Here is a 24,537-nt window from a genome sequence, read left to right as displayed (position 1 = left end):
CGCTTACTGGGCGCAGCCATGATGGATCCGGGTGCCGCCCCCCAACGTCATCGGGCACGCCACTCCCAGCGTGCACCGCGCCGTGACGTCAGGCACGTCACACCTGGAAGACGCTCCCGGCGTGCGGCCAGCCAGGAGCCTGCGGCAGGGAGAGGACAGCGCAGCGGTCTGCGGGGAGCCGGAGCCCTCCTCACCACCTGAACACGCTCGGACACGGCTCCAGGGAACTGCGGACGGCGCTTCTGGAGCCTGGAACCCGGTGCACAGGCTGGCACCCGCTCTTCCACACCGGAACAGGCCCAGGTAAGTATGAACATCTTCTTTCAGACAGGTTCCCATCAAGGACAGGAAACCAACTGAAGCGAGGGAGAGGTACCGCCCTTTTATTTCAGACGGTTTCCTGTCCTTGGTGGGACGGATCCCTCTCTCAAGGTGTGCTGTCATGGGCGAGGGGAAAACTACAAGTTTCAGCAAGCTGGGAGTTGTAATTGCAGACGAACTGAAGAGCAGCAGGTTGGAGGCTGCTGTGTTCGAGCCTGCTGACCTCTATGATGGGGGCAGGCGTTGTTATAATTACTATTGGTGATAGTGGTCAGGTTATCTGGGCGATATTACCAGTAAATTTACAATTTCCCCAAATAAAAAAACAAAACAACAAATTAGATGTAATACTTTAAATCAGGCAACTGCATGTCAAAGTCTGGAAACTCTTCAGGGAGAGTGATCGAATTGTAAGTGGCTTCATGGTTAGTTTCTGTAAGATCCAGAGCTCCTGTATAAAGGATATATATATATATATATATATATATAAAAACAAAAATTATAAAAAAAATTGCTGTCGACCACAATGTAACAAAATAATTGTCACTTTTTAGGTTCTAAGAGTTCAAGTCACCTGGACGAAATGTGATCTTCATATTGAGAAAAGCTTCGTTACAGTCGGCTAAAAGATATTTTGCTTTTCGGTGGTATATCTTCACAACTCCAAGAAGTAAATGACCTGAAGTTCTGAGGGCGATGATGACCTGTCATGTGAAAGAAAAGGGGATTTCACTATTCACCTTAAAATACTATTCTATTCATCGGGGGACATAGAACGTTGGATTTATTTACTTGCATCCCTAACCATAATGTAATTAAGTAAATACTAATTCTGTCCATTGGAAGGGGGTGACTTGGATCAAACTCATAGTATCACTACCGGACTCAGGAGTCATTCAGACGTCCGATTCTCGCGTACGAGGGCCGTCCGTGGCTTTCACTTTTTTTTTCTTCCACATACGAAAAAGAAAAAAAACAGATGACCACACTATGATCAAAATAATTGGTCCGTTTTTCTCATACGTGAAAAAAACTGACATCTGAAGGAGGCCTTAGCTGACATCAGAGAGAATTATGATCTTGGCAGAAGCTATTGTGAAGTGATACTTTATGTGTGAGCTTGACTTCTTTCATAGTACAAGGCAACTTTAGAAACTTTTTTTATTTTTTTATTTATCAATGTGCCTTGTCCAATTAATGATACTGTAAAAAGGACACATACCTTTGGCGCCATGATGTTTTGAATGGCCATTTCAAGGTTGCACTCGAATATGTGAGCCTTGGTCAGTTTCTTCTCCCAATGTGCAGCAATCCAGATCTTGGAAAGGATGCCTCGTTTGCCCAGAAACAGATAGGTGTAAAACATACTTACGCTGAAAGAAATGTGCTGACAAATTTAGCTGAAAAAAAACAATAAAAACAAACCAGAGCGATCGTTATTAATAATGTGGTTAAGCGTAGCAAAAAAAATAATGGATCTGTAAACTGGAGCAACACTGACGTAAGTACAGACTCTATAATAATGCAATGTAATCTGGTCATTACGGCATAACTAGTCTATACAGTGAAGGAAATAATTATTTGATCCCTTACTGTTTTTGTAAGTTTGCCCACTGACAAAGATATGAACAGTTTAATTTTAAGGCTAGCTTAATTTTAACATTGAGAGATAGAATATCCCCCAAAAAAAAAAAATCAAGAAAATCACATTGTATAAATTAGATACATTTATTTGCATTTTGCAGTGAGAAATAAGTATTTGTTCCCCTACAAACCATTAGGAGTTCTGGCTCCTACAGACCAGTTAGGCTGTGTGCCCACTATGCATTTTCCAAGCGTTTATGCTGCAAAATTTCCGCAGCATAAACGCTTGGGAAACGCTTGGTAATCCGCCCCCCATGATCCCCAATGACAAGCAGCAATGTCAATGCCCATGCTGCGGATTTTTCCGCAGCGTTTATGCTGCGCTCAAAAATCCGCAGCATGTCAATTAATTTTGCGGATACGCAGCGTAATCGCCGCCATTGACTTGCATTGGACCGGTGACATCCGCTTCACAGCATGTGCACAAGCGGATATCACACGGTTCAATGTGCGGATGGTACCCAGGTCTGGAGGAGAGGAGACTCTCATCCAGACCTGGTTACCATAGAAACTGTAAAAAAAAAGAATTTAAAATAAAAAATAAAGTTTATACTTACCTTCTGATGTCCTCCCGGTGTTTTGTCCACGCCGTCCGGTGTCTTGCAATGCTCGCGCTGTTGTGAAGGACCTGTCATGACGTCATTGAGTCATGTGACCTGTCACATGACTAAATGACGTCACCGCAGGTCCTTCACACCACCGCGAGCATTTTTTTACCATTCTTATTCTTTTTTTTTTAACTATTACTTGGTCACACTATATAAATCCATGCCGGTTGCATGGATTTATATAGTGTGAACAAGTTGTCAAGCACTTTCCAAGTGATGCTAAAATCGCTTGAAAAAGCGCTTGATAACCCGCATGCAGAAATGCATGCAAAAACGCTTGACAAATGCATGCGTTTTTCATGCCAGTGAGAAGCGTAAAAAATATGCAGCATTTCTGCATTGTGGGCACATAGCCTTAGACGCTCCTAATCAACTCGTTACCTGCATTAAAGACAGCTGTCTTACAGAGTCACCTGTATAAAAGACTCCTGTCCACAGACTCAATTAATGAGTCAGACTCTAACCTCTGCAACATGGGCAAGACCAAAGAGCTTTCTAAGAATGTCATGGACAAGATCATAGACCTGCACAAAGATGGAAAGGGCTTCAAAACCATAAGTAAGACGCTGGGTGAGAAGGGGACAACTGTTGGTGCAATAGTAAGAAAATGGAAGAAATACAAAATGACTGTCAATCGACATCGAACTGGGACACCATGCAAAATCTCACCTCGTGGGGTATCCTTGATCATGATGAAGGTGAGAGATCAGCCTAAAACTACACGGTGGGAACTTGTTAATGATCTCAAGGCAGCTGGGACACATTACGCCTTAAAGGTTTAAAATCCTGCAGTGCCTGCAAGGTCCCCCTGCTCAAAAAAGGCACATGTGCAGGCCCGTCTGAAGTTTGCCAATGAACACCTGGATGATTCTGTGAGTTATTGAGAGAAGGTGCTGTGGTCAGATGAGACTAAAATGAAGCTCTTTGGCATTAACTCAACTCACCGTGTTTGGAGGAAGAGAAATGCTGCCTATGACCCAAAGAACACTGTCCCCACTGTCAAGCATGGAGGTGGAAACATTATGTTTTGGGGGTGTTTCTCTGCTAAGGGCACAGGACTTGTTCACCGCATCAATGGGAGAATGGTGGAGCCATGTACCGTAAAATCCTGAGTGACAACCTCCTTTTCTCCGCCAGGACATTCTAAATGGGTCGTGGCTGGGTCTTCCAGCAAGACAATGACCCAAAACATACAGCCAAGGCAACAAAGGAGTAGCTCAAAAAGAAGCACATTAAGGTCATGGAGTGGCCTAGCCAGTCTCCAGACCTTAATCCCATAGAAAACTATTGGAGGGAGTTGAAGCTCCGAGTTGCCAAGCGACAGCCTCAAAATCTGAATGATTTAGAGATGATCTGCAAAGAGGAGTGGACCAAAATTCCTCCTGACATGTGCGCAACCCTCATCAACTACAAAAAACGTCTGGCTGCTGTGCTTGCCAACAAGGGTTTTGCCACCAAGTATTAAGTGTTGTTTGCCAGAGGAATCAAATACTTATTTCTCACTGCAAAATGCAAATAAATTTATCTAATTTATACAATGTGATTTTTCTTGATTTTTTTTGGATATCCTAATCTCTCAATGTTAAAATTAACCTATCCTTACAATTGTAGACTGTTCATGTCTTTGTCAGTAGGCAAACTTACAAAAACAGCAAGGAATCAAATACTTATTTCCTTCACTGTATATATGATTAGGAGGGCATTATATACACTGCTGATATACGCTCCCCATCTTCCATGCAGAGTATAGTCAGATTTACTCCCAGATGTCTTTGTGGGACCAGACTTATCCATTTGGTAAAATCTTACCCGCACATTGCTGCTTCTGTAATACACTGTGGATTTTCCACCTGGAAAAATCTGGATGGAAAGTCCACAGTGTATCATTCCCATGTGGTCATAATCTAAATGTAGAAGAGAAACATTTTTACACCTTGTCCATGCAAGATGTAACTACTACATGATGTCAGATCACTGCTGCGGCCGGGTACATCTATATACTGTACATCGTGCATAAAGCTTAACATGGAAAGTTTATGATTTCGGAGTGATCTGTGATATTACCCATTGAGGAATCTAATAGAAACATCTTTTCTGTGAGTCTTCAGCTACATTTTTGAAGACATTATATAACAAATCTTCCACTGAGATGTCCTCCCTATGGACCAGACTGGATCCCATTCAATGCTTTTGTTGTTAGGAGCTGTCATGGGAGCCCTTTTTGACTACATTACAGGAGATGGACTGTAATTGACATGAAGCCGAGCTTTCCCCATGTAGGGCTGTAGAGCAAGATGTGTCATAACTTGGAACAGAGTCTTTATTTGTTCTGGGAAACATTACTGTAAGATAACTGATGGAAGGAAAAAAACATTCTTAAACTGGGGAGGAATTTAATGTTCATGTTTGTACCTTTGGTGTTCTAAAAGGGATTGTCCTGGCAAACTCTCTCGTGTGGAGACACTAGTGCACACTGGGAGGTGTAGTTGCTGAGGAAACTGTCTGACGCCACTAGTTTGATTAACTAGAGTAGGTCCTGTGCATTATACTACAGTATTTACCTTAGTTGTACCGTCCAATGTGAGATAATATGAGACAGTATTCCTGAGGAACCCCTTTAAATGAACCCTGCAATGCCACAAATAGGTATAGATGTTTGATTCACACTGTCCACAACATATCTGACATGACGAAGCCCCAACCTCACATTGGATGTAATGAAGCGTAGAAAGAAGGGATAGGGTTAATCTTCGCAATCAATATTTTGCTTATTCAGTGTGACTGAGGCCGGTGTCACACATCTGACAGTTACTGTCCAAGTATTGACTATGGTGTCCAGAGCGGTCTTGGGTCTCTTGACCCTCAACTCTCCAGCCCCATTTATGCTTGAGGTTGTTGAGTTTGGGTCAGGAGACCATTGCAGCCCATTCGTGGACCGTGACTGTTGGACGTGTGACTGCGGCCTAAGACCGGTCCACATGAGTGTATAAAAATCATGATCAACTTTTCTGGATGAAACTATTTTTTTTTCCCTCACTTGTCATCTATGTGCAATTGTTTTTCTAAAAGCATCATTTAATAATTTACAAGACCATTTACAGTTTCCTATATTAAAGCACCACTGCAGCATTTTTTACTTTTACCGCTGGAGTGGTGTCTCTAATTCTAAGTTCCCTGCCCCTAGTTTATACTCACCAGCCGAGATGCCATCGGCACCGATCCGGTCGTTTGCTGGGCGACACGGAAATCACGAATCAACGTAAGTCTAAGATGGGCAGAACAAGTCTCTCACAGATTTACACAGAGCTTGTGACCCTTACCTCTGACTTCCGGTCAGTCAGAAGTTGCAGGAACAGATGACGGAGCGGGACCGGAGCAGCGCCAGGAACAGATGAAAGTGGTGACTAGTGAGTATAATGCTAGGGGCAGGGAACATAGATTAGTGGCACCACTCCAACACTGAAATAAAAATCTTGGGAGTGCTGCTTTAAAGAATTGCAATGCATCCATAAAAAAACAGGTGTTGTATGGTGGTTCTGTATGGGATCAATTTTTTTCTGCGCACCCATAAACTTGAAAAGGTTAGTCTTATCTGACACAAGGAAGAAACTAGTGCATGCTGTGATTTTTTTGCACATGCAGATTCAGTTCGTAAAAAAAATAAATAGCTCATGTGCACTGCCACGTCGAATAACAGTGGTCCTAGTGCTCAGGGTTCAGACTGAAAATGTATTCAAGCGAACCTACTGTGATGACACAGCATTTAATCTTAATTATCCAGATCTAAATTCAATAGGCCAGGAGAAATATGCTATTATCTTTATGGTGACTTTTGAATTTGTGTGTTTTTCTTTGGTTGGTCAAGAAGCACAGAGTATTATTTGTACAAGCCTAGATGTTGACACTTGAGCTGATATTTGCTGCAACTTATTGTCTGTTATCTCTGGAGGACAGGGACTCAGAGTCATGGAACAATGATGTTTGATAATATGCTGATTACATATTGTACCAGGCCAGCTAGTTTGTTGACCTACAGAGCAATGGAGGACAAACTATGCAAATTGATTAAATGCTCAAACAATAAGACATGAGTCCCTGCCACCTCCCCCTCCCTGAACTGTGGATGATGACCTGAGCCACAGATGTAAAATATAAAAAGGGATTTCTATCGTTCTAAAAGAAGAATCAGAGTGAATTGCCAGAGTAACAGCTAGGACAACATGGCTCCATCAAGAGGGACACAGATTTGGATTCTACAGGATGCCAGCCTAAGGGACCACGGCCCTGGCTGGAGGAATACAGTTCTGCTCCATTGACTATTCACAGAACCCATGGATACATTTCGTGAAACCAGGCTGGAACCATCCTGTCACCTGGTTCCATGGATCTGTTTGGGGAAGCCAGGTTGGGACCCTCGGATCTCCTGGCCACATACCTCAATGGACTGTAAGATTCCTAAGCTTGTCGTTACCTACTCTCTGTGAGTGCTTACCAAAAGCGGTGTGCCACTGGTGGGGGTAGTCTGTCCTGGAAGCCCTTGGAGTCGCAGCTGCTCTAATCCTGGTGAGTCAGAGGAAGTGTAAGACTTTGTAATCTTACAGCATCTTGTGTATTTGCTGGGACTGTTCTATATGTTATTGTCTATTTGGTGGTTCAATAAAGTATTGCCACACTGTTTTACCCACACCCTGTGTTGTCTGAGTAGTATTCTGCCCACGGGATGTGTGTACACTGAGTTTTTTTGAGGCTGTAAAAATGATGGGTTTTCTAGTGGAATCCACCTCAGGAAACTTTTCAGGCTACGTGCACACGGCGCCTTTTAGATGCCAGCACAGCTGCCTAGTTTTTCCAGGTGAAGCCACTTCAGAAAAACGCCGGCAGACGTTTCCTTACAGTACAGCCCCTAACTCCGGGATACCGTCATCCAGCGTGCAGCAGCTAGCAATATAGTGCGATGAAGAAAACAGACGCTTTGCTCTAGTGCATGCGGCAGAGGAGCGGGCTGCATCCCCGCCCTTTTAAAATGATGACCTCCAGAACAGTAATCAAACAGAACAGGGTCCATTTGGAGCCAAATAGGTCTGTTATAGTACGGATCCATCTTACTGTTCATATAATGGAAGAGGAAAAACAGATTGCTGAATGCTGGTGTGAATACAGCCTTTCCAAAATGTCGGCGTCATCACAAAACGGATACCAACGGCCGCCGACAGACCCCCACTGACTTTTAATGGGGTCCATCGTATTAAATGTAAAGGAATATTTACTGTATCTATCGGTATAGGAAACCGCAGCCGATTACGCCCACCCATAAAAAGTCATATCAGCACATACCAGATCGGCGTGGCTGAGGACAGCGTAAACGCTGGGGGTGTACCTGGCAAATACAAAACATGTGCCCTGAAACCAAAGCGGGAGCAGAGCTCAGATCTTTGTCTTCACTGCTGCACACTCTCATTTATCTGTTTTGGATTTTTTTCTTTTATAAGATTATATGTATTTTCCTCACAAAAGGGAAAATCTGTGAAAAATAATTCAATGCAAAATGTTGTTACTTTTGCTACAACTCCCAACAAAGATCTCAAAGCTGACAAGTAGTATTATTTATGCTAAACCTTGAATGCAGTGGGGTACTACAACTCCCAGCATGCTTTGCTCAGCTGCACCTTAACTGCCGGCATTGTACAGAGGAATCAGCCGGCACAAAGAATAATCTGGTCAGTCGCTGTATGTGGCATTACAGGAGCACAGCCCCGGCATTAGGCCTCCACGATCGCCGCCATCAGGCAGCAGAGACTAAAGGCAGCTGAACGTACACTGATCCAACACCGGGAGTGGACGGAGACCTACCTATGACTGTCAGGGCGGGAGATTCAAACGGTCATAACACGTGATCTACCTGACTTCCTGCACCACGTTACTGGCTCTGCGCGGGTCCCACGCTCCGAATCCTCATAGAGATGGACGCTCCCTCACACTTCTCATATACACAGGTGTAAACTCACAGTCATCTCCGACTAAATACAGGGATTGCCTCAGGCACACAGGCCCTAACCATGTACAGCTGTTACCTGATGGTAGTCTCACATATAAAGGTTACAAGCATTACCTCACAGTCACCTCACAGATGCACAGCTATAACCTCAGATAGATTCATGTATTGGCTCATAGTCATCTCACAGATACAGGCATTACCTCACAGATAAAGGGATTGCCTCTTGGCCACCTCAGAGATATACATGTATTACCTCAAAGTCACCTCAAAGAACCCAGGCGTATACAGGTATTGCCTCACAGATACAGGTATTACCTCATAGATACGGGTATTAACTCCCAGTCACCTCACAGATAAAAGTATTGCCTCACAAATACTGGTATCACCTCACAGATATAGGTATTACCTCACAGATACAGGTATCACCTCACAGATACAGGTATTACCTCATAGATACAGGTATTACCTCATGGCCACCTCATAGATACAGGTATTACCTCACAGATACAGGTATCACCTCACAGATACAGGTATCACCTCATAGATACAGGTATTACCTCATAGATACAGGTATTATCTCATAGATACAGGTATTACCTCATAGATACAGGTATTATCTCATAGATACAGGTATTACCTCACAGTCACCTCATAGATACAGGTATTACCTCACAGTCACCTCATAGATACAGGTATTACCTCACGGTTACCTCATAGATACAGGTATTGCCTCACAGTCGCATCATAGATGCAGATATTACCTAGCGGTCACATCATGAATACAGGTATTACCTCACAGTCACCTCACAGATACAGGTATTACCTCACAGTCACATCACAGATACAGGTATTACCTCACAGTCACATCACAGATACAGGTATTACCTCACAGGCACATCACAGATACAGGTATCACCTCACAGATACAGGTATTACCTCACAGATATAGGTATTACCTCACAGTCATATCACAGATACAGGTATCACCTCACAGATACAGGTATCACCTCACAGATACAGGTATTATCTCACAGATATAGGTATTACCTCACAGATACAGGTATTACCTCATAAATACAGGTATTACCTCACAGTCGCCTCATAGATACAGGTATTACTTGACAGATACAGGTATTGCTTCATGTTTACCTCAGAGATACAATTATTAGCTCACAGTTGCCTCTAGATTCAGCTATTGCCTCCCGGTCACCACATAGATCGGATACTATCTAAGAACATAGAACCGGGCTCTGGAAGAATGCGGTGACACCAGTCTGCAGAACGGGGCATTTTGTCTTTGTTAGAATAGTGCAGCAGAGCGCATGCGTGACAGCACAAAATATGGCAGGGGGTTTTACTGTTATGGCTGCCTGCTGTATGTTTTTTTGACTTTGAATAAATAAAATAATTTCATTTCAAAAAGTAATTTCTGTAATTTTTTTTGTTTTGCTGCATGATTTTTGGGCAGTACCATTAAGTGACACGCTTAACAAGTTTTATTTCGTCATGCATAAAGAGTTTGCAGTCAGGACTTTGCCTGTATAGCCTTATAAGGTGACCTCTACCTAAAATTCAATGACAGCAAGAAGACATCCACATAATTTATATACCCATGGGACCCCCAGATCTGTCAATTGCAACGAATCTATACCCCCACTAAAGCAGTATAGATAGCAGTAACGCTGCCACCTACTGGCTGGTTACATAAATTATATATCTACCATCATATAACCTGTCACTAGATTCATGCTGGCCGATCCACGGGCGGCATGAATCAGAGCTTGCCTAGGACAAAATGGAGAGAATCGACTAGTCCGGCTTCTCTCCTCCTCACTCCAGTTCATTGACAGGTGTCTCCCTATGTACACACACAGGAGAGACCTACCAGTCAACTGGGCGGGACTTGTCCGATCTCTCCTAATAATCCCGGACTGACTTTTCAGCCTTTCAGAGTAAAACATTCCTTGCTGCAATCGCTCAGTGCCAGACAAAACATTTTTTTATGACAGGTTCCCTTTCAATTTTAAGCTGAAGGGTTTTTGCGGGAACAAGTCGCTCACATCGAATAATACATTATCCCAGTGACACACAGGTAACACTTGGTCGCTGTGAATAAAACAAGCCTGAGAGAAAGACTGATGTAAAATGGTTGTACATAGATGTAGACTGAAGAATAGTGGCAGAATGTTTTATTATACAATTGCACTTTATTTGCAAAAAAAAAAATACAGGAAATCACTTTAAAATGTTTGCAGGAGATCCACAATATGAAAATTTGTTCACATTCATACAACACGATGATGAGGAGGAGAAGATTATAGTTTTTGGGTACATCAAATACATTCTTGGATTGAGGGCAGCAATTTTTGTCTTTTGTTGCTCATTGACAGCAGAAATCACTATGAGCATTTGTAACTCCAGTATATTCTAGGTGGTGGACATGTTCACACTGTCGCAGTTCAGGTTCTGAAGCTTAAAAGTGGAATGACATTAACCTTCCTGTCCCAATGGCTGTGTGGCTTTTTAACCAAATACAGAATTGGATCGAACTATAAAGTTATATAAAGTTCTTTTCTTTATATTTCCTTTTCCTTTTGGAATCAACTTTTTTCCTATGGTTCAGAAAAATGCATTGGAAGATAGAATGGCAATTTTCCAAATACTCTGGCCCTGATTCATTAACATTTGTTTTTTTTTGTACGCCATTCTTTATGAAAGGAGTGCTGGAGTAAGATGTCCCACAAAAGTGTGCTTCCAAATGAACTTGAAAAATGTGCTTCTCAACGAACTTGGTACATCCTTCAATTGATGTGCGCCACTGCCAGAAATGTATACCACCTTTGTGATGTCAATTGTGATAAATTTGTCAGTCGGGCTTGTCCACTCCCCATCCAGCCCTAGCTCGGCCCATTTTTCAAAAAGTTGGGGCTGACATGGACTAGAATAAAAACTCCTAAAGAAAGACCCATGCAGCCTTTACTGGAAGGAGACTCACAATGTCACAACTACTCAAGGGGTTTTACAGGATTAGAAAAACATGTGTTTTTTTCCCCAAAAAATAGTGTTTGACCTTTCTATAGGTTTTGTGTGGTATTGCAGCTCAGCCCCGTTCAATGTGGTGATGCTGAAAGGCAATACCACAACTTTTGGACAGATGGGGCACTATTTTTGGTAAAAAGCAACCATGCTTTTCTGATACACTGAAAACCTCTTTAAAGCGGTTGGTTGCTAATTTTTTTAATCAATCGGTGAGGGAGCGGCACCCCCGCAGATCAGCTGTTACCGGCAGAGTCTGGAAGCTCTCAGATGCTGCCGAACCATAGACGCTCTGTAATTTCTATAGTGGCCATGTACCACAGATCCACCGCCTATTCAAATAAATAGGAGATGGATCTGTGGTACTTGGCCATGGCCACTATAGTTTTGGCGGAGCTGCATCCGAGAACTTCCAGCAGGTACTGGTAACAGATGATCGCAGGGGGTACAGGGTGTCGCACCCCCACGGATCAGATGTTCCCAAGGATGGGCCATCAATAAAAAAAAGTAGAAGACAATCTCTTCAGTATTGATCAACTGTGCTTAGTGAATCGAAATCTACAGTCTACATACAAGAGTGGTGCCATTTTTGGGAGAAAAGGAAGCAGACTGTTAAATAATCTCATTTAAGCCCCTTTAAGTCTAAGGTCACACTAGCGTATTTTCTCTCATTCAAGAGAATTGGTCCAATTATGCTTATTACACTGAGAGTCAGAGTTTAATAATAGTGTGAACTGATTTTCTTGGATGAGGAGAAGATGGAAAACAAAAATTTCTCCATCTTCTCAATTCTGTCAGTCCGTGGAAATTGGACCGCACTCAGGTGTAATCCGAGTGCAGTCTGATTTTTTCCACGCACTCAGTAACTTGAATGGCCGAGTGCGAACTGAAATATCGGATGCAAGTCGAGCATGCTGCGATTTTTTTCCTCGAACAGCCTCTGAGGAAAAAATCGGACATGTGCACAGCCCCATAGAATAACATTGGTCCAAAGGCGATCTAAGGTTTGTTGGATCACACTCGGACAGACAATACGCTTGTCTGCACGAGCCCTAAGGATGAGCGCTATGGGACAGAGTTTCTTCTAAGAACCATTAGTAAAGTAGATGGAGATCCATCATCCTTGTGGACAGCCAGACTTATGTCTTCTGACGTGGAACGACCTCTGACTCCGTGTGACTCCTGGATAGGACGCATATTTGTCCAGTATGTAGATTCAAGCCTGTACTCCCGGATCCTCGCATGTAGAAATCTCAGCTGAGCCAGCAGCCTCTGGTCCTGGATACGCATTTCCGTCTAAGGGAACAAATAGGGGTGCTTAGTACACCCCACCAGGTGTAAAAGAATGAGGTTGTTGAAAGTCACTGAACTCTGAAGACAATGGAATCCAACCAACATTGTAGATTTATAACAGTTTATTATAGACACTCAGTTGCATGCTTTATATATATATATATATATATATATATATATATATATATATATATATATACAGTACAGACCAAAAGTTTGGACACACCTTTTCATTTAAAGATTTTTCTGTATTTTCATGACTATGCAAACTCTACATTCACACTGAAGGCATCAAAACTATGAATTAACACATGTGGAATTATATACTTAACAAAAAAGTGTGAAACAACTGAAAATATGTCTTATAGTCTAGGTTTCTAGGTTCTTCAAAGTTGCCACCTTTTGCTTTGATGACTGCTTTGCACACTCTTGGCATTCTCTTGATGAGCTTCAAGAGGTAGTCACCGGAAATGATTTTCACTTCACAGGTGTGCCCTGTCAGGTCTAATAAGTGGGATTTCTTGCCTTATAAATGGGGTTGGGACCATCAGTTGTGTTGTGCAGAAGTCTGGTGGATACACAGCTGATAGTCCTACTGAATAAACTGTTAGAATTTGTATTATGGCAAGAAAAAAGCAGCTAAGTAAAGAAAAACGAGTGGCCATCATTACTTTAAGAAATGAAGGTCAGTCAGTGCGAAAAATTGGGAAAACTTTGAAAGTGTCCCCAAGTGCAGTTGCAAAAACCATCAAGCGCTACAAAGAAACTGGCTCACATGAAGACCGCCCCAGGAAAGGAAGACCAAGAGTCACCTCTGCTTCTGAGGATAAGTTTATCCGAGTTACCAGCCTCAGAAATCGCAGGTTAACAGCAGCTCAGATTAGAGACCAGGTCAATGCCACACAGAGTTCTAGCAGCAGACACATCTCTTCAACAACTGTTAAGAGGAGACTTTGTGCAGCAGGCCTTCATGGTAAAATAGCTGCTAGGAAACCACTGCTAAGGACAGGCAACAAGCAGAAGAGACTTGTTTGGGCTACAGAACACAAGGAATGGACATTAGACCAGTGGAAATCTGTTCTGTGGTCTGATGAGTCCAAATTTGAGATATTTGGGTCCAACCACTGTGTGTTTGTGCGACGCAGAAAAGGTGAATGGATGGACTCTACATGCCTGGTTCCCACCGTGTAGCATGGAGGAGGAGGTGTGATGGTGTGGGGGTGCTTTGCTGGTGACACTGTTGGGGATTTATTCAAAATTGAAGGCATACTGAACCAGCATGGCTACCACAGCATCTTGCAGCGGCATGCTATTCCATCCGGCTTGCGTTTAGTTGGACCATCATTTATTTTTCAACAGGACAATGACCCCAAACACACCTCCAGGCTGTGTAAGGGCTATTTAACCAAGAACGAGAGTGATGGGGTGCTACGCCAGATGACCTGGCCTCCACAGTCACCAGACCTGAACCCAAACGAGATGGTTTGGGGTGAGCTGGACCGCAGAGTGAAGGCAAAAGGGCCAACAAGTGCTAAGCATCTCTGGAAACTCCTTCAAGATTGTTGGAAGACCATATCCGGTGACTACCTCTTGAAGCTCATCAAGAGTTTGCCAAGAGTGTGCAAAGCAGTCATCAAAGCAAAAGGTGGCTACTTTGAAGAACCTAGAATATAAGACATATTTTCAGTTGTTTCACACTTTTTTGTTAAGTATACAATTCCACATGTGTTAATTTATAGTTTTGATGCCTTCAGTGTGAATGTACAATTTTCAAAGTCATGAAAATACAGAAAAATCTTTAAATGAGGTGTGTCCAAACTTTTGGTCTGTACGGTATATATATATATATATATATATATATATATATATATATATATATATATATATATATATGCTTTATTCCTTGCATTCCCATTCCCTTCCATAGTCCTTCCATTTTCACCCTATGCATTCTGCAAGATGATATACTCGCTACTTTACACATAGCTGTAACTTGTGCTGAAATTTGGACTGTACGTACTTTGGTTCATGAGAAGTGAGAGTGCAATGAACCTCATCGACAACGACGAGAAATATCCCCCCACCGGTCATCTCCACTATGAGATAGACTTGCTGCACGCCTTTCTGCTCATCGGTAGTTTGTGTTTGGTGCTTGCATTTTACTCCTGCTGAATTCCTTCTTCATTTGTTAGCAATATACAGATACAGTTTAGAGGAGCGTGTTTTCATTGTGAAAACTTATTGGAAAACTGAGTCCTTAAAGAGGTGCCAAAGTGAGTTTCTAAAGAAGTTTGGAGGTCGAAATCCACTGTCCAAACCATTCATTCTGTTATTGGTGAATAAGTTGGAACGTAAAGGAACAATCCTGGATAGGCATGATGGAGGACGTCCGAAAATGTCTGAGGAAACAATTCAAAATGTGAAACAGCAACTTCTGGAATTTCCACGTAAATTGTTGTACAGGCTTTCTCAGAAAACAGGCATGTCTTATTCCACATGCCAACGAGCGGCCAAAAACGGTCTTGTTCGCTCGTCATTGTCGTTTAGGAATTGAAAGGGCCCGATCAAGAGAAAATAATTTGTTATTGCCTTTTTTTTCCTTTAGGGTCATTTGAAGGGTCAGGTGTACAGTAACAAGGCACGAATATTAAAGGCACTGCGAGATATCATACAGCGAGAAATTCAGGCTATGACCCCAGACGTCTTGCGGAATACATTTAACAATATCTAACAGTGTGAGTGTGTGCAGGCCTGCTTGGATGCGAATGGTGAACATTTTCAACACCTGCTTTAAAACATCAATATTTCATGAACCAAGGTATGTACAGTCCACATTTCAGTACGATAGTGGTCTCTTAGAAGTTACATCAATTTTTCCAGGTAAAGTAGCAAGTGAATCACCCTATACATTCCCTGCATTTTCACCCCCTGCCTTCTAGTCTCCCCATTCTCAATCACTGCGTATTATAGTTCCTCAATTTTAACCTCTTCTATCTATAGTTTCTGCATTCTCACTGCCTGCTTTCTACAGTCTCTTGCAGTCTCATTCCCTGCTTTCTATATTCCCTTGCAGTATCACGCCCTGCTTTCTATAGTGCCTTGAAGTATCACTCCCTGCTTTCTATAGTCCTTGCAGTATCATTTCCTGCTTTCTATAACGCCTTGCAGTCTCACTCTCTGCTTTCTATAGTCCCTTGCAGTCTCATTGCCTGCTTTCTATAGTCATTGCAGTATCATTCCCTGCTTTCTATAATGCCTTGCAGTCTCACTCTCTGCTTTCTACAGTCTCTTGCAGTCTCGCTCCCTGCTTTCTATATTCCCTTGCAGTATCACTCCCTGCTTTCTTTAGTCCTTGCAGTCTCACTCCTTGCTTTCTATAGTGCCTTGCAGTATCACTCCCTGCTTTCCAAAGTCCTTGAAGTATCATTCCCTGCTTTCTATAATGCCTTGCAGTATCACTCTCTGCTTTCTATATTCCCTTGAAGTCTCACTCCCTGCTTTCTATAGTCCCTGCAAACTCACTCCCTGCTTTCTATAGTCCCTGCAAACTCACTCCCTGCTTTCTATAATGCCTTGCCGTCTCACTCCCTGCTTTCTATAGACCCTGCAATCTCACCCCCTGCTTTCTATAATGCCTTGCAGTCTCACTCCTAGCTTTCTATAGTCCTTGCAGTATCACTCCCTACTTTCTATAGTCCCTTGCAGTCTCACTCCCTGCTTTCTATAATTCTTGCAGTCTCACTCCCTGCTTTCTAAAGTCCCTTGCAGTCTCACTCCCTGCTTTCTATAGTGTCTTGCAGTCTCACTCCCTGCTTTCTATAGTCCCTTGCAGTCTCACTCCCTGCTTTCTATAGTCCCCTGCAGTCTCACTCCCTGCTTTCTATAATCCCTTACAGTCTCACTCCCTGCTTTCTATAGTGCCTTGCACTCTCACTCCCTGCTTTCTATAGTCCCTTGCAGTCTCACTCCCTGCTTTCTATAATCCCTTACAGTCTCACTCCCTCCTTTCTATAGTGCCTTGCAGTATCCACTCCCTGCTTTCTATAATCCCTTACAGTCTCACTCCCTGCTTTCTATAGTCCCTTGCAGTCTCACTCCCTGCTTTCTATAGTCCCTTGCAGTCTCACTCCCAGCTTTCTATAGTCCCTTGCAGTATCCACTCCCTGCTTTCTATAATCCCTTACAGTCTCACTCCCTGCTTTCTATAGTGCCTTGCAGTCTCACTCCCTGCATTCTATAGTCCTTGCAGTCTCACTCCCTGCTTTCTATAGTCCTTGCACTCTCACTCCCTGCTTTCTATAGTCCCTTGCACTCTCACTCCCTGCTTTCTATTGTCCTTGCAGTCTCACTCCCTGCTTTCTATAGTCCCTTGCACTCTCACTTCCTGCTTTATATAGTCCTTGCAGTCTCACTCCCTGCTTTCTATAGTCCCTTGCACTCTCACTCCCTGCTTTCTATAGTCCCTTGCACTCTCACTCCCTGCTTTCTATAGTCCCTTGCACTCTCACTCCCTGCTTTCTACAGTCCTTGCAGTCTCACTCCCTGCTTTCTATAGTCCCTTGCAGTCTCACTCCCTGCTATCTATGGACCCTGCATTACCACCACGAGTTATGTATAGATCTGCATCCTCCGGCTTTGCTTCCCTCCGTCAATGCATCCTCATTCTGTGCATCCTATTAGGTAGGATGATGCCCTCCTCCCTGTCTGCCCCCCCACACAGCAGCTGTGTGCGCAGGGATAGGGTGGGATGTATAATCTTACTACCATCAGAGGGATGAAATGTGATTGCAGCAGCATGAGATGGTGGATGACCCGTCCGCAGCACTAATCTTACCAGCTCCCTCCTCAGCCAGGACAGGGCGGGTCCCAGGGGCATCTCCATAATGCAACCTATGTGCCAGCTACCGGGGCGGGGAGCCTCCTGGATGTCACAGAGGGGGGCGATTATGGGGTATCATGGCATCTGATGCAGATACATTTACTGGAAAAAAAAACCGAGGGATCCTCAGACTCTATTCAATGTTCCTCAACTACCAAACCCCAGCTGGTCAGCATTGCCAACCCATGATATGCCCAAACTGCAGTGGGGGCTTTAAGATGGCGATGCCTGTTAAGGACACTGTGACACTACAGCGTAAACTGTCCAAAGGAGGGCGCTGTGACTCCTGTCTCCTCCCACATGGTCCATGATGGAGTCGATGTATTGGGTCATTCAGTAGCAGCTATAACCTGAAGCACTTCTGCTAATGCCAGCCCAGATCTGCCTGCCTGTGCTGCCTACAGAGAGGTGGTCCCTGTGACTGGCACTGATTGTCGGGGTGTCCCTGGGTGCGCACAGGTTAGTGTCTGCATACACTGCTCCCCCTCTGCCAGGGCTGGGGTCTCATTGTCTGCTGTGGTGCTCTGCTCAGCCTTTGTGTCATAGGGACAGTGTGATTGTAGAAGTTACAGCCTTTGTCTAGGACAGCCTGCTGGGGACTGTGGTGTCTTCTTGTGTTTACTGTTGTGTTGTCACTCGCTGGGAGGACTCACAAAGGTGGAGGAGCACAGGGACCCTGCCACTTACTGGGAAAGAATGGCTGGAATATGAGGGATTCCTGTAATGCAGAAAATCAGCCATCAGTGTTATCTGTAGCAGTGTGGATGTGTGATGTCTCATGGCTGAGAAGTTGTAGTGACTGGTGATGTGGTGCTGAATGGACAGCTCCTCATCTCTACTCCTGCTGTAGTGTCAGGCTGTCTGCTGTACCACCCTGTCCCTATTCCTGTGTGTCAGCCACTCATCAGTTCATGGATTTATTACTGCAACATTTTAATCATAAATTACAGACAGGCAAATATTTGTTACATTGAGTTGCATGTTACAAAAAAATCCAAGGTGTTCATTTGTGATGCCTAATAGATACCTAATAGGTTTCCACAGCTCAGATATTAGTGATCAAAGCATTGATTGTACTCTGGTGACATATTGATTGACACAGACATACAGATTATGGGGCGTGTAATGACAATATAGTGGAAAGTTACTTCTGACATTACTTCAATCAGACCCCCTCAGTCCCCTGGTGAGTTATTAGCTCATGTGCTACCTGATTTAGGTCTTGGTCAGGAGGCCTTAATGTGGCCACATTTTACTGCAAACCCTGGCCCGGCCGCTGGTGTACTGACCTGAACCCACAGCATGACAAGGATCTGAGATCCTTTTAGGTCACCTCATTAGGTCTGTTGCTGGCAAGGGATTTGCAGCTAGCTTAAATGGGACCTAAATCTACATATTGTAATATTATGCGTCTGATCTTGCAAGTGTCCAACTTTGGGGACAATTGTTTTTTTTTTTTGTTTTTTTTTTTACTTAAATGCACGTACTTAGGGCTAAATATAATTTTTACAATTGTGTTTCACTAAAAATTTTGCATCGGTTGCCAAATACAGGTTCTTTGTTTCCCTGCACATTCAACTTTGATGTGATCTGTGGTCATACATCAGCTGAAAAGAGCTCAGAAAAAGACATAAAGGAATTACAAACTCCGTTAAACCGTCATAGCGAGCTCACTGACAGATTCACAGTGAACTCATTCTGCAGCTAGCAATAGACAATGCAACACAGAGGCTACAGAAGGCAAACAGTGCAAATGTTTTTAATGAAGTGCATTCACAAAAAATAATTTTAGCCCCAGTAAGAAAAAAAAACATTGTTCCCAAAGACGGATTTCCCCCTTTAACAAAGCTGTTTAGGTACAGTTTGTTATTTGATTGAGGTTTCGCTTTTCTTAGGCTGCGTTTAGATCTACATTGCAGTGCAGCCTCCACCATATTTAGGCTTGTGCATCTGCAGATGAATACGTAGGACGTATATGTCAAAAACATATGCAAGAATATACCATGTGTCCAACTAAATCTGTCTGAATATTAGTTTTTTTTTAAGTATCCATTTTGCTGCATTCTTTTTTTTCCAACTAGGTTTTATTGGTACAGACAGGAAAACATATACTTTTTTCATGTATTTAAGCGAACTGCTATATGTTTTAGTACGTCTCCCATTGAGAACAATAGAGAAAAAAAGAAGAAAATTTCTCTACTTTCTCCTTTCTGACAGTCCGTGAACATCGAACCACACTCAGTTGACATCCATATGTGGTCTGATTTTTTTCATGGACCCATAGACTTGCATTACCGATTTTGATCCAACCCTCATAATTGGACATGTCTCCTTATTATATATTTTAGAAGTCGGAGTCGGTCCATTTTATACCCACTCCAATGACTCCACCAAAATGGACACCGACTGCAATTCCACCTCTAACTCCACAGGCCTGGTGAACAAGCCCTTAGGCTGGATTTACATATAGGTAATAGATGGAAAAATAAACACCTCCCCTCCCATGTGGTTCTTCTGAACTAAACATACAGTAAGGAAAATAAGTATTTGATACACTGTTGATTTTGCCAGTTTTCCCACTTACAAAGAATGGAGAAGTCTGTAATTTTTATCATCAACTGTGAGAGACAGAACTTAATATTTGGTACAGAAACCTTTGTTTGCAATTACAGAGGTCAGACGTTTCCTGTAGTTCTTGACCAAGTTTGCACACACTGCAGCAGGGATTTTGACCCACTCCTCCATACAGATCTTCTCCAGATCTTTCAGGTTTCGGGACTATTGCTGGGCAACATTGAGTTTCAGCTCCCTCCAAAGATTTTCTGTTGGGTTCAGGTCTGAAGACTGGCTTGGCCACTCCAAGACCTTGAAATGTTTCTTATGGAGCCACTCCATAGTTGCCGTGGCTGTGTGTTTTGGGTTATTGTCATGCTGGAAGACCCAGCCACGACCCATCTTCACTGCTCTTACTGAGGGAAGGAGGTTGTTCGTCAAAATCCCGCGATACAAGACCCCATCCATCCTCCCTTCAATACGGTGCAGTCATCCTGTCCCCTTTGCAGAAAAGCATCCCCAAAGTATGATGTTTCCCCCACCATGCTTCACGGTTGGGATCGTGTTCTTGGGTTATACTCATCCTTCTTCTTCGTCCAAACACGGCAAGTGGAGTTGATACCAAAAAGTTCTATTTTGGTCTCATCTGACCACATTCTCTTGATCATCCAGATGGTCATTGGCGAATTCAAATGCCTGGACATGTGAGTGCATGAGCAGCGGGACCTTGCGTTACCTGCAGGATTTTAATCTATGACGACGTAGTGTGTTACAAATGGTAATGTTTGAGACTGTGTTCCCAGCTCTCTTCAGGTCATTGACCAGGTCCTCCCGTGTAGTTCTGGGCTGATTCTTGCCCTTTCTCAGGTTTCTCAGGACCTTTTTTACCCCACGAGGCGAGATCTTGCATGCAGTCCCAGACCGGGGAAGATTGACAGTCATCTTGTGTTTCTTCCATTTTCTAATAATTGTGCCAACAGTTGTTGCCTTCTCAACAACCTGCTTTCTTATTATCCTGTAGCCCATCCCAGCTCTGTGCAGGTCTACAATTTTGTCCCTGGTGTCCTTAGACTGCTCTTTGGTCTTGGCCATGGTGGAGAGGTTGGAGTATGATTGATTGATTGTGTGGACAGGTGTCTTTTATTCAGGTAACGAGTTCAAACAGGTGCAATTAATACAGGTAATGAGTGCAGAGTAGGAGGGCTTCTTAGCTTCTTAAAAAAACTATCAGGTCTTTTAGAGCCAGAATTATTGCTGGTTGGTAGGTGATCAAATACCTCTTTGATGAAATAAAATGCAATTTAATTATTTAAAAATCATACAATGTGATTTTCTGGCTTTTCTTTTTAGATTATGTCTCTCACAGTTCAAGTGTACCTACGATAAAAATTGCAGATCTCTCCATTCTTTGTAGGTGTGAAAACTTGCAAAATTGGTGTATCAAATACTTATTCTCCCATCTGTACATCACTATAGGGTTCATTATGAAACTAAGTTTGGCCAGCTGGAACCACAGTAGGTCCTGGTCTTGCAAACACATACATATGCCCATATTACATTGCAGTAAGTCATTGGCTAAACCATTTTATGCATATTGGTAATAAAATATCTCTTTTCCTACTAAATTCCCTAGTTTGAAAAAGTTCTCCATAATCAGGATGAACAGGATCAGAATCAACAAATGGCTTCTTCAAACACCTTGGAGCTAAGGGACCTCAGTACAAGACATGTTGCAGATGACCAGACCTATCTGAGAAGCTCAGCTGCAATCAGGGGATTTGAGAACCCATCCTATGAAGATATTGGAGAGACCACGTTCGGTCAGGAGTCACAAAACGTCCGAGGTTTGACTCCGTTGTCTGAGGTGAGGGGATGGGCTGCAAAGGAGAATGGATCTCCTCACTCGGAGGACAGTCGAGAAGCAGAGACAGGAACGCACTCTGTGGATTATGGTTTTATCTGTTCGCTGGTCTTGTTGGTCTGTGGCATAGTTCTCGTGGCTGTGGCATACACCATACCACGGGAAGTACGGGTCAGCCCAGATTCCGTGTCCGCACGAGAGATGGAGAGGTTGGAACTGTACTATGCACGTCTTGGCTCGCACCTTGACAAGTGCATTATAGCAGGCTTAGGCTTGCTTACTTTGGGAGGAACGCTCCTCTCCATGCTACTTATGATTTCTATATGTAAAGGGGAACTGTACCGCAGGAGGAAATTCACCACGGCCAGAGGGCCAAGGACAAAATACGGCTCCCTCAACTTACGAATGAGGCAACTGACTACAGAGGGTGGACAGATGTTGGTAGAACATGAAGTTCTTGAAATGACAAATCATGCTACCCAGCATCAACACGAGCCATGAATGTACCGGGATCAATTACAAATGCTGGAATGTGAGGGGTTAAAAGTTTCAGATGAACAAATTATTCTGGTATGGTGGTATTAATGTTTAATGAGGTCAGATTATTCCCGTCCTGAGAGGTGCCTGTTGTTCCAATCTCAGAAACGATGAAGGGGGAAGGGTAGCGATATGAGAAATAGCATAGTCAATCGATAGCCTCCACTCACTAGAACAGAACTGCAAGTTCCAACATGCCAATCCATTTTACTTGCTGTTACTTGTAGTTCTGCAACAGCTGGAGAGAGATACGAGTATGTTCTGTTGTTTGGTCTGCTTCACATTAACAGACCAGAAATTTGGGTTTGGTTTAGTAATGGTTGGGATGGGTGAGGGGCAGAGGCGTAACTATAGTGGGCACACGAACTTAAGGGGGCCCAAAAGGTCTATTTGACCCATGTACGAAGACCAAGACTATTAATAACCTGTGATAGTTGGGGGTCCTGTTTGGTGATTTTACATTGAGGATTACGAGCTTCAGGTTATGCCAAGGGGTGGGGTGGGGTTATTGTTCACAAGCATTTCTATCCTGCATTATTCAGGCTTCATTGCAGATGGACTTACACTCTATAGATTTATACATTTCTATCCTGCATCATTCAGGAGTCATTGCGGGTCAGCTTACACTCTACAGATTTATACATTTCCATCCTGCATCATTCAGGAGTCATTGCGGGTGGGCTCACAAACTACAGATTTATAAAGTTCCATCCTGCATCATTCAAGAATCATTGCGGGTGGGTTCATACACTGAAGATTTATACATTTCCATCCTGCATCATTCAGAGTCATTGTTGGTGGGCTTACATGCTACAGATTTATTAATTTCCATCCTGCATCATTCAGGAATCATTGCGGGTCGGCTCACAAACTACAGATTTATACATTTCCATCATTTAGGAGTCATTGCAGATGGGCTTACACACTACAGATTTACAGTGGTATAAAAAAATGTTTGCCCCCTTCCTGCTTTCTTATTCTTTTGCATGTTTGTCACACTTAAATGTTTCAAATCACAAAACGAATTTAAATATTAGACAAAGATAACACAAGTAAACACAAAATGGAGTTTTTAAATGAAGGTCTTTATTATTAAGGGAAAAAGAAATCCAAACCTACAGAGCCCTGCATGAAAAAGTGATTGCCCCCTAAACCTAATAACTGGTTGGGCCACCCTTAGGGCCCCGTCACACTTAGCGACGCTGCAACGATCCCGACAACGATAGGACCTGTCAGGGATCGTTGTTGCGTCACTATGTGGTCGCTGGTAAGATGTCAAACAGGCAGGCTCACCAACGATCAGGGGAGCAGCGACATCGTGGAAAGAATTTTTCCACGATGTCCTGCTCCTGGTTACCAGCCTGCTGAAGCAGGAGCAGGCTGGTAACCATGATAAACAGCGGGTTACTAGGGGCACACTTTAGCAGGCTCGTAACCATGATGAACAGCGGGTTGCTAAGTGCGCGTGCGCCCCTAGTAACCCGCTGTTTATCATGGTTACCAGCCTGATCGCTGCTCCCGCTGGTCACACACAGCGATGTGTGCTGACCAGCGGGAGGGCAACGACCAAAAAAAGGTCCAGGACATTCTGCAGCGATCAGCGACCTCACAGCAGGGGCCTGATCGCTGCAAAGTGTCACACATAGCGACATCGCTGGTGAGGTCGCTGTTGCGTCACCAAAACCGTGACACAGCAGCGATCTCGCTATGTGAGACGGGGGCTTTAGCAGCAACAACTTTAATCAAGCATTTGCGATAACTGGCAATGAGTCTTTTACAATGCTCTGGGGAGTTTTGGCCCACTCATCTT

General features: G+C 43.4%; 2 protein-coding genes and 1 long non-coding RNA gene across 3 annotated transcripts in view; 1 reads left to right on the top strand and 2 right to left on the bottom strand.

The window, feature by feature from the left end:
- The window catches only part of RAD21L1 (RAD21 cohesin complex component like 1), a 47,509-nt gene extending 39,046 nt beyond the window's left edge, over positions 1–8,463 (bottom strand). Inside the window, exons 1-4 of the mRNA XM_073681034.1 lie at positions 8,424–8,463; positions 1,544–1,721; positions 896–1,025; positions 673–772 (exon numbers count right to left, since the gene is read on the bottom strand). Of these exons, the coding sequence (XP_073537135.1) occupies positions 673–772; positions 896–1,025; positions 1,544–1,687 (374 nt within the window). The 5' untranslated portion in view covers positions 1,688–1,721; positions 8,424–8,463. The remainder of the gene's footprint in view (positions 1–672; positions 773–895; positions 1,026–1,543; positions 1,722–8,423) is intronic.
- A 2,292-nt stretch (positions 8,464–10,755) lies between these two features.
- LOC141272293 (uncharacterized) lies at positions 10,756–18,161 on the bottom strand. Its single transcript, XR_012321997.1, has 2 exons — positions 17,732–18,161; positions 10,756–12,900 (listed from the first exon to the last, which is right to left on the bottom strand). It is a non-coding gene; the product is annotated as an uncharacterized lncRNA (long non-coding RNA).
- Positions 17,632–22,836, top strand: TMEM74B (transmembrane protein 74B). The gene is made up of 2 exons (XM_073682852.1): positions 17,632–18,235; positions 21,963–22,836. Exon 2 carries the CDS (start codon positions 22,011–22,013, stop codon positions 22,689–22,691), a length of 681 nt encoding a protein of 226 aa, XP_073538953.1. The 5' UTR covers positions 17,632–18,235; positions 21,963–22,010; the 3' UTR covers positions 22,692–22,836.
- The last annotated feature ends 1,701 nt before the right edge of the window (positions 22,837–24,537 follow it).

The sequence above is a fragment of the Phyllobates terribilis genome, unplaced genomic scaffold (genome assembly GCF_046119375.1).
Source record: "Phyllobates terribilis strain yellow unplaced genomic scaffold, ASM4611937v1 Scaffold_5__5_contigs__length_657084704, whole genome shotgun sequence".
Classification (NCBI taxonomy): domain Eukaryota; kingdom Metazoa; phylum Chordata; class Amphibia; order Anura; family Dendrobatidae; genus Phyllobates; species Phyllobates terribilis.
Note: the sequence above shows the minus strand (reverse complement) of the source record. Positions and strands in the feature narration are given on the sequence as shown.

Excerpts from the sequence above, each read along its gene's own strand:
- TMEM74B (XM_073682852.1), top strand. The coding sequence starts at position 22,011 with ATGGCTTCTTCAAACACCTTGGAGCTAAGGGACCTCAGTACAAGACAT.